This window comes from Petaurus breviceps, unplaced genomic scaffold, assembly GCF_028583685.1.
Source record: "Petaurus breviceps papuanus isolate PSGF00001 unplaced genomic scaffold, PetGlider_PUasm1.0 91041, whole genome shotgun sequence".
In the NCBI taxonomy this organism is placed as follows: Eukaryota; Metazoa; Chordata; class Mammalia; order Diprotodontia; family Petauridae; genus Petaurus; species Petaurus breviceps.
This window is the reverse complement of record NW_027187400.1, coordinates 38,131,007-38,146,676: the sequence shown is the minus strand read 5'-3', so window position 1 is coordinate 38,146,676 and position 15,670 is coordinate 38,131,007. Positions and strand designations below refer to the sequence as shown.

At 43.3% G+C, this 15,670-nt stretch overlaps 1 protein-coding gene across 7 annotated transcripts in view; it reads right to left on the bottom strand.

The window, feature by feature from the left end:
* Positions 1–1,558: 1,558 nt before the first annotated feature.
* Positions 1,559–15,670, bottom strand: part of SLC35E2B (solute carrier family 35 member E2B) — a 32,255-nt gene continuing 18,143 nt past the window's right edge. For 2 of the 7 annotated variants that reach the window (XM_069078723.1, XM_069078724.1), the window contains exons 5-10: positions 15,411–15,531; positions 13,756–13,809; positions 12,633–12,705; positions 11,231–11,376; positions 9,195–9,224; positions 1,559–8,382 (exon numbers count right to left, since the gene is read on the bottom strand). In XM_069078723.1, the coding sequence (XP_068934824.1) occupies positions 8,145–8,382; positions 9,195–9,224; positions 11,231–11,376; positions 12,633–12,705; positions 13,756–13,809; positions 15,411–15,531 (662 nt within the window). In that variant the 3' untranslated portion in view covers positions 1,559–8,144. The remainder of the gene's footprint in view (positions 8,383–9,194; positions 9,225–11,230; positions 11,377–12,632; positions 12,706–13,755; positions 13,810–15,410; positions 15,532–15,670) is intronic. The other 5 variants (XM_069078725.1, XM_069078728.1, XM_069078727.1 and 2 more) reach the window with 5 other exon arrangements.

Below are 15,670 nucleotides of genomic sequence, written 5' to 3'. Positions count from 1 at the left end.
AGCCCCTGGCCCTCGGGGACCTTACAACCGAATGGGGGAGACAACAGGCACATATGCACAAATAGGAAATAAATAATTACCGGGAAGGCACTGGAATGGAGAGGGGCTGGGGAGGACTTTAGTTAGGACTTAAAGAAAGCCAGGGAAAGGCTAAGAGAAATACACGGCTATAGATACACACACACATATATAAACAACATAATAAATATAACAGAAGTATTAGCCAATCAACTATTTTCCTTCTACGTTAGTATTTCAAGGCCTGGTTTTGGTTAATAAAAGGACAGGAAATTCATGGCTAAAGAATCAGAGAATCAGTTTGGAGAGAATTTAAGATCTGATCCCAGCAATAGACCAGAGGTGTCAAGCACGTGGCCTAGGTCTGAGGGGCTGCCAAACCAGATTAAAATGTAAGGGGGAGGGAATGAACAAAATAAATAAAAGTATAAGAGGGCATGGTCAATATGTGGTTTTCTAAGTCTCCATGTGGCCTGCAGGGATCCCTATGTACTGTATCAGGGCCCATTTCCAGCTGAGTTTGACATGGCTATGCAAAAAAGCTGTCCAGTTACTGCCTTAAGTCCTTCAGGAAAGGACAACTCACTCCACTTTTGGACAACTCTCACCCTTAAAAAGAAAAGATTTAACATTAAACAAGCTTTGGGGCAGCGAGGTGGTGCAGTGAATAGAGTCCTCAGGAGGACCTGAGTTCAAATAAGGCCTCGATACACAACACAAAAACTAGCTGTGTGGCCTTGGACAAATCACTTAACCCCAATTACCCTCCAAAAAGAAAAATTCCTTCCCTACAAAAAACAAATTAAAAAACAAAACAAAACATTAAACAAGCTGAAATCTGCCTCCCTTTAAATTTCCATTCATTGTTTCTAGTCTAGGGTAAATAACATGGCTAATCCCTCTTCCCCAAGACCCCCTTTGAAATATTCAAAAATAATGATCACACCCTCCTTCATTCACATCTTCAGTTCTTTCAAGGCCTCCAGTCCCCTCTTGCCATCTTGGCAACCCTCCTTTGGACATGGATCTGCTAGTCAAAGCCCACCTGAAAACAAGGTGCCCAGAATTGAATAATAATACTCCAGAGGTGCTGTAACCAGGGCAGAGGACAGACCAATCGATGGGTGCCTAAGTGGACAGAAACTCTTTAATTTAGATGAAGGCTGCTAAGGGACAGCTGTGGCTCCTGCCCCACTCTCTTGGTTCATCACTTGAAGATCTAAACCAAAGGAGCGGGCATGTTCCCTGGAAGCTTGAATCCACAACAAAGTCATACCTAACTGCACCAAACTGGGGGAGGTTGATGGATTGGCTGACAAAGAGATTATTCATGGAAAAAACTTAGCACCTTTCTTTTTGGTCTGCTTATAAAGTCTTTCTTCCCCATCTGGAAAGATGTTTATCTACACAGACTATCAGAGTATAATCTAAATTCTTTCAGACCTTTTCACATTGGGAACTGGAAAATCACCAAAAAACCAACTCAGATAATTTTAGTAGAGAAGACCCCCAAGTGAAATACAAAATCGAAGACCAAATCTAGAAGCACAAATATTGATTTTATTTGACTTTTCCAGAACAATGCTCATGGAAAGAAACTAACCCGTCTGCTTGACTCATAACAAAGGAATAGCCAAGAGGAATCCACAGGATTTATTACAAGTTATCAACCTATTACCACACAAAAGAATTCAAGTGACAAACCAAATCATGGATGAAAAACATCTTATAGAAAGCAATGAACTTAGTTACAGAAATACTGTAAGAGGCGATGTACAAAATGCACAAAATGCCTACAAACGTCTGGTATAGTGTGTTCGTCCTACACGTCTGGTTTGGTTTAACAAACACAGTTTGGCTCCGGTGTAGAAGAAGCAATTACTGTTGCTATTTTCAAGTTTCTCAAAATGGAAAACTCACTAGTTTATTTTTAAAATAATTCCCATTTGTACACAGGGACACTCAGATAACGTGTGTGTGTGTGTGTGTGTGTGTGTGTGTGTGTGAAGTCTGGAACTCAGAACTCCCTTGTTGGCATTGGGACAGCTCAGATAGGATTGATTCTCCTGTTCCATGGTGGTGTGGATGTTTAGTGATGTGGTTTCCCTGGTTTCTAGGAAGCTTTAGAATCAGTTGCTTAAGGCAAATTTTTAAGTATTCTCTTCCCTTTCCTCTGGCCCGCCTTCCCCTCTAGTCCTTATTACCCAAGCAGGCAGAATACTTGCACATAGCTTGACTCTCACAGATAACAATTTGAAGAGTCAAGCATGAGGCAGCACTTAGGATTTGAGCTGAAGCCACAGACCATCCCTCAAGTGCAAAGGTTTTAATTTGCTTAAGACTCACAACTCCAGTAAGACAAAACCAAAATGTATTGGTTTAGCAAACATAGCCAGGATGGGATATGTGTGGGCTGCCCCAGGATTAAATGAACAAACCAAACCAGTTGTTTCTTGGCTGGCCCCCATTCAGGTAAGGATGCCTATTCTGAGTGCGCTGTTTGTCGGTGGCTTTGCTGAGTCAAGCAACCCTAGTTTATGGTGTCTGTGGAATGTGAGAGCTCTCCACACACCATCCAGGATGGAAACTGGTGATTAAAAGTGCAATGTAAACACCCATTGTCAAACCCACAAACTATGGCTCACTTCCTGTACAGGGTTTAACATCTAACCTTTTCTCTCTGTGCCCCTGGCAAAGAGTACTGGCTTTCTCGTTGACCTTTTAATCTCATGTCTAAATGGTGGCTCCGCTCCCCAGCATTTGTTTAAGAGGGTTAAGATCTTGAAAGTAACAGAGCAAAGCTGGGCTGTGGTGCCCCAAATTAAATCAGAAAAAAAAAAAAGATGTTTTGGAAGACATAGCCAGGGGTTGATGTTGTTTTTTTGTTTCGTTTTTAATTTTCCAGATGAAATTGAGGTATCTGGGCAAAGTACCCAAGACCCATCTCACCATTCTCCAGTGCTCCAAAGGCACAGTGGTGCACCTGCCATGACAAATGGTATCAAGACCTTTGAGCCACTCAGTTCACTGCCCCTTCACTGGCAAAGGGAAAAACAAAAAAGATAAACAAAACCAAGACACCTCTTGAAGGCCGGAGTTCAGAGGTGCAACTAACTTGATAAAATAAGAGAAGGAAGGGCCCAGCGCCTGGAAATGGGCAGATTGGCTGCGAAAACATCAACCCCTTAGTTCTGGGTTGGCTTAAAGCAAAAAAGAAATTCTCTCTGGTCCATGACCATACCCAACCTGAGGAAACAAAGGAAATACTTTCTGGCCTTGAATCACAGCATCACTTGCCAAATGCAAAAGCCACATGATACTTCCTTTAATGGTACAACTGACCCAAACATTTTTCTGTGGGACAGACAACTCATACCAAAATGTAGGTGTAAAACAGAGAACCCAATGGCATGAAATATCTTTTCAAAGTGATGGGGGTTGGGGAAAGAAGGGGTGTAAAAGACAACTTTCTCTGATACATTCTTTACATGAATTCTGACCACCATGTTGAGGTATCTTTAAAATCAAAAAGACACTTATATGAGTGTCCCCAACACTCTAGACATGTAGAAGTACAGTTCATAGGAAATCATGAATAAAATGATCACTAGATTTTAAATAAAAACTTTCTATGCCAACTGAGTGCACTGGAGGAAAAAAAAAGGGAAAGAGATGGGCCAGTCTTATGGTGAGAGCGAAGGATGTTGCAGTAACATCAAATCAACTTCAAGGAAGGTCTCTAGCATACCGGGCTGCTCCCCTGTGTCTAAAACTTTACGTGGGGTCATGGAAACTGGAAAGTATGGAAAGCTGTGTGTGGATAAGTAGTCTAAATTATTGCAGTGAATATCCACATTGAGAAGGCCATAGATACATTCACTGGAATTTATATGCCATAAGAATGTTAATGCCTTCACAGACTCTGGTAAACTTTCTAGAACTCCACACCCATTGAGTTTTTCTGCTTGTTTCTTTGCTTTATAATTGGGGTGGGAGAGGCACAGAGATTCATCAGGTAGGGAACTCTTGGTGTGGAAGTTCCTTTTACCAACGCAGATAGCCTACCCATTTGTAAACTTGTACTCTCAAGAGTCATCTGTAAGCACCAAGAAATTTAGGGTCACACAGCCAGTGTTGGAGACAGGATTTAAACCTGGGTCTCCCTGATTCCAATGCTGGCCCTCTGTTTACTACAGCACATTTCCTTTCATATATTGTACCTGAGCTGTACCCCTAAGTGCCTTACATTTAGTAGGTGGATTATAAATGCTTGTAGGATTGAACTGGAGAATTAAGACATTTCAACAACTGGCCATCAGCCATGTTGCCTAATGCTGTGCCCCCACTGCCCCACACAAATATGGAACTGTGAATAAAATTCTACATTTTCTCCAGTGAGAAAGCTTCTGGTTCGGAAACATCCTCCAACCACATAGACTGGCAACCCCTCTGTAACTCATGGGTCATGGAGAATTGCCTGGGATCAAAAGACATTAATGACTTGCTTGGGTCAGAAGAAAGGCTTGAAGGTTGGCCTTCCTATGTGTCCTTGGGGCCAAGACCCAATCCCTACTCTGGTCACACTACATCTCTATCCCAGCCAAGGAAATGGGCCAAATCCAAAGGAATTGGTTCAAGTTTTTTTTTTTTTACAAATGGCACAAATAACGAACATGAAATTTAGGTGGAAAACCAGTGCCAGGTTAACAGCATGAAATGCCAACAAAACATATATTTGTTCTTATGGACAGCCCGAGTAGAATGGGTTATTGTTACTAAAATGCCTTAGCCAAAGTTAACAAAAATAGACCGTTTCTGTACATTTACATTCCCTGGATGTAAAGGGACCCCAGAACGCCCACATATGGCATCTGGGTAACTCAACATGGAATGAGGACAGTCAATCCAGAGTAAGGTCCCGGATCTGGTGGCTGAATATAGGAAATCTGAAGTCTTCCATATCACAAGATAGGCAAAGATTTCCAGAAATAACTGTGTAATATGTTGTTGCCTCATCTACTGATTCAGCAATGAATTCATATTATTAATCTGTGTTTTGAGTTGTTTTTGTGAGGGGTTTTGAGAGGGTAAGTTCCTGAAGTCAAGAAGGTCTGAATACTACAAGAAAGCTGTGTATTTTCTTTTTCTTTTTTCTTAAACCTGGAACACAGGCAGCTTCAGAAGCTGCCGGCTCATTGACTCTCTGAGGAAACACAGGTCTTGGGAAGCCTGCATAAGATCTGCTGACCAGATTCCAGAGGATCTGTCATTCTTGACAAGTGGCAAATCTTGCAAATGTCAACACTCTGCAACTGGGCAACCAGCCCCCAAAGTTCTAAGCCCTCTCCTGCTGAGTTTTATTTCCTAGAGGCAGAGGAGGGGAAGCTGGTGAGGATGCAGGGTGGAGATCCAGGGAAGGCAGCAGATGCAGTGGGTTGTTGACATCATCTGAAGCTGGTCTTCACACCCCCCAACACAGCAATGAGAAGTGAATTTTCTTCAATTTTGCCCTCTCCTTTAGGGAGAAGGAAAAGTGATTTCAAGGGAATGTCACTGAAGACAAAAACTCTTCCAAGTCTGAGTAAACAAATCTGGAATGACCACATTAGTTGAACTTACTGAAGAGGTCTCTACAAGCTAACAGGCTTGCTGTTTGCTTGCCTGCTTCTGGCAAGCCTCTCCAAACAAGCAGAACTTAACAAGACTTAATTATTGCTCTGTTTCAGAGAGATTTGATCTCCAGGAGTAGTTACTCAAAGCATTTTACATTTTTCCAGGTGAGAAGCCAAGCAGAAAGCTAATGAGATAATTATGGGAGGCCAAGCTGGGCAGGAGGAAGAGGAAATGAGATAGGGGGTGGGGAACAGTAGAACATATATGACCCCAAGTGGCTTATCTCTTATTATTCACAGAAAAAACAAAAAACACTGTCAGTCAGCTGATTCTAAGAACCATCAGGGCTACAAAGACAGTATGAAAAGCCAGAAAACTCACATTATAGGAAACTGTTTTCCCCATTCATTCCCCAGGTTAAAAATGGAGACAGAATGCCAGTGTAGACCATCATCAAAACCCAAAACTTCAATCTGAAGAATATTTTTTTAAAAGAGCTACAATAATACATTGCCAAAATTTCTGCCACTCCCACCTCCCCATCCAATGTACCCCTTCCTCCCCAAGCTCTACTAAGGTCAGGTTGTGGGAAACAGGTCCATTCTCTCCCCAGCACCCCAGTTCAAAGTAACTCCATCTGTCTATGACAATTCAACTTACAAACAGCTCCAGGGATCTGTCAAAAGACACTGGGAAAGGCACCATCAGGGGAGGCAGTGGAATACTGAACCAACGTCTGAAATTTCTGCTTCATGATGCAGACTGCATTTTTGAGACAAGATGTTCTAAAATGGAGCCACCTCATAAACAGAAAGGAAATCTCAAGAGAAGTTAGGGTCCTTTCTTAGGCCACTCGGAGCCACAGGGGTAAGACAAGCTGTTAGTTAAGATTGTAGCTTTACCTACAAAGCACAATTTTTTATTCCCTGAAATCTGCTCTAACGCCTGTTTATCTGTTGTTTTTTTCTACAGTATCATTTTACACAGTTTATTTTAACCAAAAATGTAAACACTAACACCTTTTACCAGCTTTCTTCCTCTACTCATCAACTCATGTAGAAAAAGAAAATTAAAATCTTCATAAAGACAATGAGTGGCAAAGGTGAGGGGGAGGGGAAGTGGGAGCTCTAACCCCACCAATGATAAGAAAACCACCCAGCATTAGAGACATATTAAACTAAACTTAAAAACAAAAAAGCACACCCATTTTTAAAAGAAGACCGCAAACAATTACAACGTATGAGACATTTTGTTTTAAATCAGCCAGTGCTGGGAAATAACCATCAGTTAACATTCTACTCTTTACCCACACTATCCAGAGGCAGGGGCCACTGGCATTAGTATATGGGTGTGTTGTGGCTGGCCAACTAGACATGAAGGGAAACCCCTTCAGCACAAGGGGACAGCACTGTTCTCTAAAGAACTTGGGGTGCAGGGTCAGGGGGGGACTTATTGCACTCCATAATTTAAAGCAAATCTGTGAAACGACCCCTTTTTCTAAACATTTCGTGCTTTGACATAGATCACTGGTTGACTGGTTGGCTTTTTAATAGGCAGGTTGTGAGATTTTCTTAAAAATGGAAAAACATGGAGGTACTGACAGCAGGGACCCCACTCTGGGTCCTGGTCCACAATCTTCCTCCTTTAGGGGCCAGTGGGAAAAGGGTGGGTAAGGTAGGTGTCAACATGTGCCTAGTGTTCCACAGAGAACCACTGTTACCTCAGTAAACCTCTGGTCCCTGGAACAACCAGCTTTGCCATTTCTGGCCAATCAGCAGCCCCAGTGGCGTCCTTTTGGGCTGATGGCTTATCACAGATTCTGAAGGAAAAAGAAATGTCATGAAACCCCCCAGGGGTGATCGCTCCAAGATTCATCAATCTTGGTTTCTTTTTCATTTAAGGACATGTAGGAATCAGAGGACCCAAACCTCTCTTGGATTCTCTGTTTTTTAGCGATGGGGAGGTTCAGTGATTTCCATGCGCAGTAGACACAGGGAACATTCATCTTGGCAGCTGGATCTCGAGCTCCAGTTTCATGGTTTCCAATCATCATCCACAGGAAGTCTTGGGCCGCCCCTGGCCCTAGCACAGATGCCCACTCCACAGGAGCATGGCAATGGTGCTGGTTCTCTGCATGGCACCCCATTCCATCCCCCAACAATTAAGTCCAAAGACAGTGGCAGGTCATTGTTTATTTCTTCACATTATTTTGGTGACAGTATTGAGTGGAAGCTGCCCCTCTCCAGGGTGCTGACGCTTGGGGGTCTCTTGTTCTGGGTCTGTCCTGTCTCGGTTCTCCCAACAGGAGAGGAAAACGCCTTTTGCTAATGCTGGTGCCACCTCTCGAAGCAGCAGAGGGTGTGGCTTCTTCCCTTTATGGCTGCCTTGGCCACCCCCTGACCCCCAGTCCCCAGCTGCTCAACTAAAGGAATGATCAAGGTGTCAGCAGTGAGGAAAGGAGCAGCTCCCCAGAGATGCTGTGGTGTGTTGGCAGGAGTAGCGGCAGAACAGGGTCAATTGTACGGCTTCGAGTCCTTGCCAATCAGAGGTTCTGTGTCCTCAGGGGCGTTTGGACTGGCAGTCATGGCGAAGCTCTGCATGGCCTCCTGTTGATGCTGCTTGGCCTTGTTATAGAGCAGCACACCGACGGTCACCAGAACTGTCCCGATAGCTGACAGGCTGGTGATCTTGTTCCCAAACACAATAATACTCAGCCAGACAGACAGTGCGTGCTTGACCGTGCTGGCTACACTAGAAGGAAAAGCAATAATGGTGTCACCAGGGCCAGGTTACCTGTCATCTCTAGGAGGGTTACGTAATAGGCACAGATGGCCATGGCCCAGTAAGTGAACTCCATCCCCCATGGGACCCCTGGAGCAATGGTAGAAAAGGCAGTTGGTTACCTGGAGCTCCCCAAATCCTGGGGGAACAAGCCGTTTTAAAGAGCCACATGTCCAGCTTTTACACGTTCTTATTAAGCATCCTTGAAACCAGCCACTCACAATCATTTAAAACCAAAAAGCTTTTCACAATATGTGTGTATTAGGGGGTAGGGGGTGGGCAGGGCAGGTAAGAAGGAGAGAATGCAGATCTAAAAATGAAATAAAACCTATTTTTTAAATAAAAAAGGGCTCTTGAATCTCTAAAAGCATCTTTAACTGAAAACACTTTCCGCATCCCCCAACACACAGACATGCACACACACGTGCACATACACTTATGCACACACGCACATGCGTGCACACACACACACTCTTTTACAAACCCATTAATATATTTCAAAGTCAGTATCACAGGGGCACAGTATTACAGATTTAGAGCTGGAAGGAACCTTAGCAGCCTTTAAATTGAATACCTTCATGGTACGTGAGAAAATCAAGGTTCCCGGAGGTTCTCAGGGGCAATGGGTCACACAGTAAGAGTCTGAGGCAACAGCACCACCAGGGTCCACAGAGGAGACCAGTTAGACAAGGCATGCGGGTGGTTCTGTTATGTCTTGATGAGGGAGGGGAAGAAGAATGCACCAGGGTGGGGGAAGAGAAAGGAAGATGAGGGGAAATTACCTCACATAATCCAGATGCACAAATTCATATCTATACAAACAAGGAGAAGGAGGTGAGGGGGAGTGGCTGACAGTTTTTGAACCTCACATATGAACTGGTCGAACAAAAGAAAAATACACACATACACACACATGCAAAAGTGGGTACAGAAATAGATTTCACTCAAGGAAACAGGAAAGAAAGGGGAAAAGGAAAGGAGGACTCAGAGCCAGGGCAGATCAAGGGAGGGACGAGCTCTAAGCAGAACAAACTATAAAAATATACATAGCTCTTTGAAGTGGCAAAGAATGGAAACTGAGGGGGTGCCCATCAATCAGGGAATGGCTAAACATGTTATAGTATATAAATGTGATGCAATACTATCATGCTGAACTCTTTATCAGCAAAATGACCCATCACGATTCCAGAGGATTAATGATAAAACATTCCCCTCAACTCCTGATAGATGAAGTACTCAGAATGTAGGATGTGAAAAAGAGATTTTTTTGGACATGGTCAATGCAGAAGTTTGTTTTGGTTGACTATATATGTTTGTAATGGATTTTATGTTTCTTGTGTTCTCAGTCGCAATTGGGAGCAAGGAAAGGGTTGGATACCAGTGAGAAGGTAGATTTTGGCTAATTAAATAAACCACTAAATTTTTTTGAAAAAGAGTCTGAGCCAGGATTTGAACCCCAGTCACCCTTACTCTAAGGCTAGCCCTAAGTTTCTTGAGGGAGAGGACTGTATTTATTAGTTAGTCACTTCTATCATAAAACATATGAAGAAATTATTCACGGCATACCATTGTAAAGCAAAATAACCTTTTTATAATAAAGTGATTATCCTCTTATGTATCTTTTGAAAATTTTTGTATCTCAGACTTCATTAAAGACACATTTACATGAAAGCAGAGATGCTGAGCAGGGTCACACAGATAGTAATTGTCTGAGTCACAATTCAAATTCAGGTCTTATTGACTCCAAGTCCAGCACTCTATCTGATATACCCCATATCTTTTTTTGATACATCCTACTGTAATTACATTAAAATTATTTACTTCTACATGCCCACCCCTCTCCAGAGTGGCAGACTGAATGTATTTTCAAACTTTTTTCAATGCACTGATCAATTTTGCTCAATTCTTTTTTTTTAAAGCAATTGGGGTTAAGTAACTTGCTCAACGTTACACAGCCAGTTATTTCTGGGTGTGGTGCTGAGTATCTGAGCCCGGATTTGATCCAGGTTATCCCGACACTGGAGCCGGTGCTCTTACTCACTGAGCCACCTGACCGCCCCTAAGCAATTGGGGTTAAGTAACTTGCTCAAGCTTACACAGCCAGGTGTTTCTGGGTGGGTGCTAAGTGTCTGAGCCCGGGATTCGATCTCCAGGTCTTCTCAACACTGGAGCCAGTGCTCTCACTCGCTATGCTACCTGGCTGCCCCTCAATTTTTTTTCTTAAAAAAATATTTTTTTATATGGGATGGCTCTTGGCAAAGAGGTCAGAGAGGGATACTGGGAGACATTTTGTTGATATATAAAAAAAGAGAGCAATAAAAATTATTTTTTAAAAACTGCCAACTTCTGAAACAAGGCAGACTATAAAAATGACATCTAGTCCACCTCTAAGTCTCCAAAGTAGGATCAAACTGAAACTATTCCAAACAAATTATTTTCTCATCTTAAAAATCTTAAAAGATTTCTATAGAGACCCATTCTACAACCTTGAAAAGCTGTACTAAAAATGGCACTTAGGGCTCACAATGGGGTCATTATAATAATCACAGTAATTGAGATGCAATGTTACAATTTTGGAATGCCTGACCAATCAACATCCATCAAACAGGAACACCTGGTGATTTACACTTTCATTCATCTCAAGCATTCAACTGTCATTGTAGAGGAGCACCTAGTGATTGACACTCTCATTTCAAGCATCCAACACCCTTTGAACAGAACAGCATCTAACAGACTAGGTACAGGAATCCCTGGTGACTGATGCTTTGGATCGTTTCAAGATGACTCCCCCTCACTCCCACTACTCTCTCTTGCTTACCTGAAAGTGACAGGGGAGATCTTGCCCATCAGGGCATAGGCTGTGACACTCTGAAGATGGAATAAGACACCGTCCATGAGCAGCAGCAAGATGACATCTTGGTTGTAATGGAAACTTTTTCCACTCTTGCCAATCACTGGCATATCCTGTGTGAGTCAGAAGCAAAAAAATAAAATAAAATAAATGCAGCTGCTTCATACTCTGAGTATAATTAATCTCTAGATTAGAAAGCCTGATAATATGGAAATCTGGCTTCTTTTGGGAGGGGGAAGGGAAGAAAGGACATCAAAAAGAAAGTTTGGGGCCAAAGTCCTTAACAATATGAAACTTATTTTTTTTTTTAAAGCAATTGGGGTTAAGTAACTTGCTCAAGGTTACACGGCCAGGTGTTTCTGGGTGTGGTGCTAAGTGTCTGAGCCTGGATTCGATCCCCAGGTCATCCCGACACTGGAGCCGGTACTCTTACTTGCTGTGCTACCTGGCCGCCCCACAATATGAAACTTCTAATCATATTAAAGTTAATCAAGTTATCAAATGAAATAATTTCTATTAAAAATAGTACATGTCAAAAAAACAACAAAAAAATGGTACTTATCACACTGTCTGGCACATAGTAAGGTGTTATATAAATGCTAATTTCCTTCCCCTTTCCCATCCAATAAACATTGATCAAGGGCCTAATGTGGTCAAGGAACTGTGTTATTATCTTTCTAACTTTGTATGAAGTTAGCTTATTTTTCCTAAGTTGGTGGGAGAGAGGGTTGGAGAAGAGAATATATATTAGTCTGACTGAGCTCTGAAAAAGGAGTTAACCAAATGAAAAAACTTATTTTGTGCCCTGCACCCCTCTGGCAGTCAGTCATGTAAAAGTATGGACCCTTTCTCAGAATAATGTTATTAAATGCATAAAATACATATGATTACAAAGGAAATCAATTATACTGAAATGCAGCTATCAAAACATTAGAGAAAAATTCATGCGCCCAGGTTAAGAATGCTTGCCTCACATGTTCTGAGAAATGCAAAACGTGGACACATCCCACATAGCAGAGGCTCTCAGGCCTGAAGGAGGACTAAACTTTGAAACAGCTGATAAACAAAGGCAAGAGGGAAAGGAGAGAAGGATTAAGGCCCAGAGCCAGGATGTCCTTTGTATGGTGAACGCTGAGAAAATGAAACACTCTCGGTCAATGCCTTCTGGGCAGCTGATGGTGGTACAGGGCTGCGAGCACAGGAGGCTCCTGGTCACATGCCAGCCTGGAGCAAGGGCAGGACTTTGAACCTAGGGCTTTATGACTGCTTCCGAGGACAGCTGTCTACCCACTGAACCACAGGGCCTCTCCACTCTATGAAAATCAACCTCCTAGTCAACAGCAATGGGTTTGCATGAAGCCACTCTCACCATGAAGAAGATCCAAGCTGGGATGAGCATGACCACAGCAGCAGCACTGGTGTAGAACTGAAGTTCTGGTGCACTGCAGAGAAAAAATATAGTAATAAAGGATGTAAAGAAAAAACCACATGCACACTTCAAAAGCATAGTCAGTCTGAGCACAGAAACCCTAAGGCTCCCCATCCACCTCTTAGACATCTCACTCTTTCTCACATACTCTGCAGTCCAGTGACACTGGCCCCCTTGTTGCTGCTTCCATGAGACAATTCATCTCCAGTCTCTGGGTATTTCCCCTGGCTATGCCCCAAGCCTGGCATGCTCTCCCTCCTTATCTCTGCCCAGCTCAAAAGTCCACCTTCTGCTGGAGGCCTTTCCCAATACCCCTTACTTCCGGTGTCCCCTCTGTAGACTGTCTCCAGGCTATTCTGTCTCTATCTTGTACTTATGCTGACTCTGTCATTAGACTGTGAGCTCCCTGAGGGCAAGGACTGTCTTTCACCTTTCTCTGTATCCTCAGCACTTAGCACAATGCCTGGAACACAGTAGGTGCTCCATAAATGCTTTCTGACTGAATCCTTCCTGAAATAACCTCTCCTTTATCCTGAACATATCTTGTATGTACACAATTATTTTTCTGCCTCCCCATTACATCATGAACCCTTTGAGGACAGGGCCTGCTGTATTCCCAGTACATGGCACGTGGCAGGTACTTAATAAATGCTTTTTGACTGACTCATCCCTGAAGAGGAGTTTCATGATGATTCATAGCTTTAGATAATGGGTGAGGAAGCTTTCAGAATGCAAAATCCCACCAGAAAGCATCCTGGACAACTGAAAATATGTTTTTCTGGTATGATGATGAGGGACAGCTGAGACACACAAGGAACCTGGGTGGCTCCTGGGTGGTTGAATCCTCATGTCAAATATTTTATGGCTGTTAAGGGAGCTCCTGGATGCCTGTGGGTAACTGGCAGGGGCTTTCACACTTCCATAGGCCAAACCCACCAACTCACTGCATACAAGTATTTAATACTTGGGAGTAATCAGTGCAGCTCCAGCATCTCAAATGGGTCATGGGACTCCTGGGAGACCACAGTGAAAACCTGAGGCTCCATGCATTCTGAATACTTACGAAAACCTGTATTTATCTCCACTGAGCAGCTTTTTGGAAAACACATTTTGCAAACTAGGAAAGGAAAAAAAAATTTCATTGGTAAACTAGAAATAAGTGAAAATTGGAAATCATTCTTTAAAATTCCTAAAGCAACCACTTCACCATAAACTAGGACAGAAATGTTTCTAAGGAATAAGCTCCACTTTCCTGTGGGCTACAAAAATACCTTATGATGGATAAGTGTACAATACAGGCCCTTCCCAAACAACAGGCTAACATGAATAATCTATTTTCCCCCAGTCTTGAGTAAGATGATTCAAAACAACTCGGGCATAAAAAACATAGCATCTTACATCCTGTATCTGCCAGGCTCCTTTCTCTTTCATATTCAGCATCAAAACGTGCTCTGTACTGTCCCAATACCCCTCCACCAGGCACATCTTCACTTTGTCGTGATTTAATCACCAAGAGAGTTGCCTGAAGCAATGAGGAGCCCAGAGCCAGGAAAGGTCATGGGAGACTGGAGTCCAGTTTTCAAAGTCAGGTCTCCATCTCCTAGGCCATGAAGCCTCTCTGTGCTGAGATGGGCATCACTGCGGGGAGCTCCCTGGGGGCCAACTGCTTAATCAGTGCAGAATAGCATCTCCTCTGCTAGAGACTGAGAGGTGCCTGGGCAGCCAAGGGGCCAGCCAGGAGGGACAGAGGGAAGACCCAAGACTCATTCTGGGTCACACTGCTTTGCAAGACAGTCTGCCTGGGCCCACTTCAGCATTCCAAAACGGAACTGTTCACTTGAAATTAACTTTTTAAGTATAAACAGAAAACAGCTCCATACTGCAGTTTACAAGCAAATGAATGGATTTTCTGTATTCGTTGGAGGGGAATCTGGTTTTAGAGCTCCCAGTTTAACATTCCATGAAGCAATATCAAAGTGATTTATCACCTACTATCTGTGATTCTTATGGGAGAAAATCCAGTGCAGTTAAGGATACTCTTAAGAATTTTCTCTCACCTCTAGCCCCACTGGGACCAATGATATAGCTAGACAGATTTTTCAATTCATCTTTCATTTTTTTCAATATTTCTTTCTCCCTCTCTCCCTCCTTCCCTCCCCTTTCTCTCTGTCTCTCCCTCCCCTTTCTCTCTGTCTCTCTGCCTCTCCCTCCCTCTCCTGTCTTCATCTTTTTGTCTCTCCCTCCCTCCCCTTTCTCCCTTTCCTGTCTGTTTCCTTCTCTATCTCTCCCTCCCTCCCTCTCATATTCTCTCTCCTTCTTTCTCTCCCATCTTTGTCTTTCTCTGTCTTTTCCTCCCTCCCCTTTCTCTCTCTCTCCCTCTCATTCTCTCCCCCTTCCTCTGTCTTTGTCTTTCTCTCTGTCCCTCCCTCCCTCTCCTGTCTCTCTCCTTCCCTCTCATATTCTCTCTTCTCCTTTTTCTCCCATCTTTGTCTTTCTCTCTTGTCTTTTCCTCCCTCCCCTTTCTCTCTCCCTCCTTCTCATATTCTCTTCTCTTCCTTTCTCTCCCATCTGTCTTTCTCTCTGTCTTTTCCTCCCTCCCCTTTCTCTCTGTCCCCCTTCTTCTGCTGTCTTTGTCTCTTTCTCTGTGTCCCTCCCTCCCTTCCTCCTTCCCCTCTCTCTGTCTCTCTGTCCCTCTCTCACTATGGCCCTAGGTCTCACCAATCCATGATGTTGGTGGACAAGGCTGCAGAGAACCCCAGGACATTGAAGCTGATTTCGGTGGCAGTGCAGAGTGCAAGACCTCCCATGACAGGGATAAGGGACAGATTCACCAGCAGTCCTGGAAAGATTGGAGGGAAGAGGAAGAGAAGCAGACCATAAGAAGCTGCCAATAGCTCCTAGTCTCCTAAACGTACTGCATTCTTTCTTATGTGAAAAAAATTGGGCCCACAACTTAAAAACCCAGCTGTTTCTCTAAC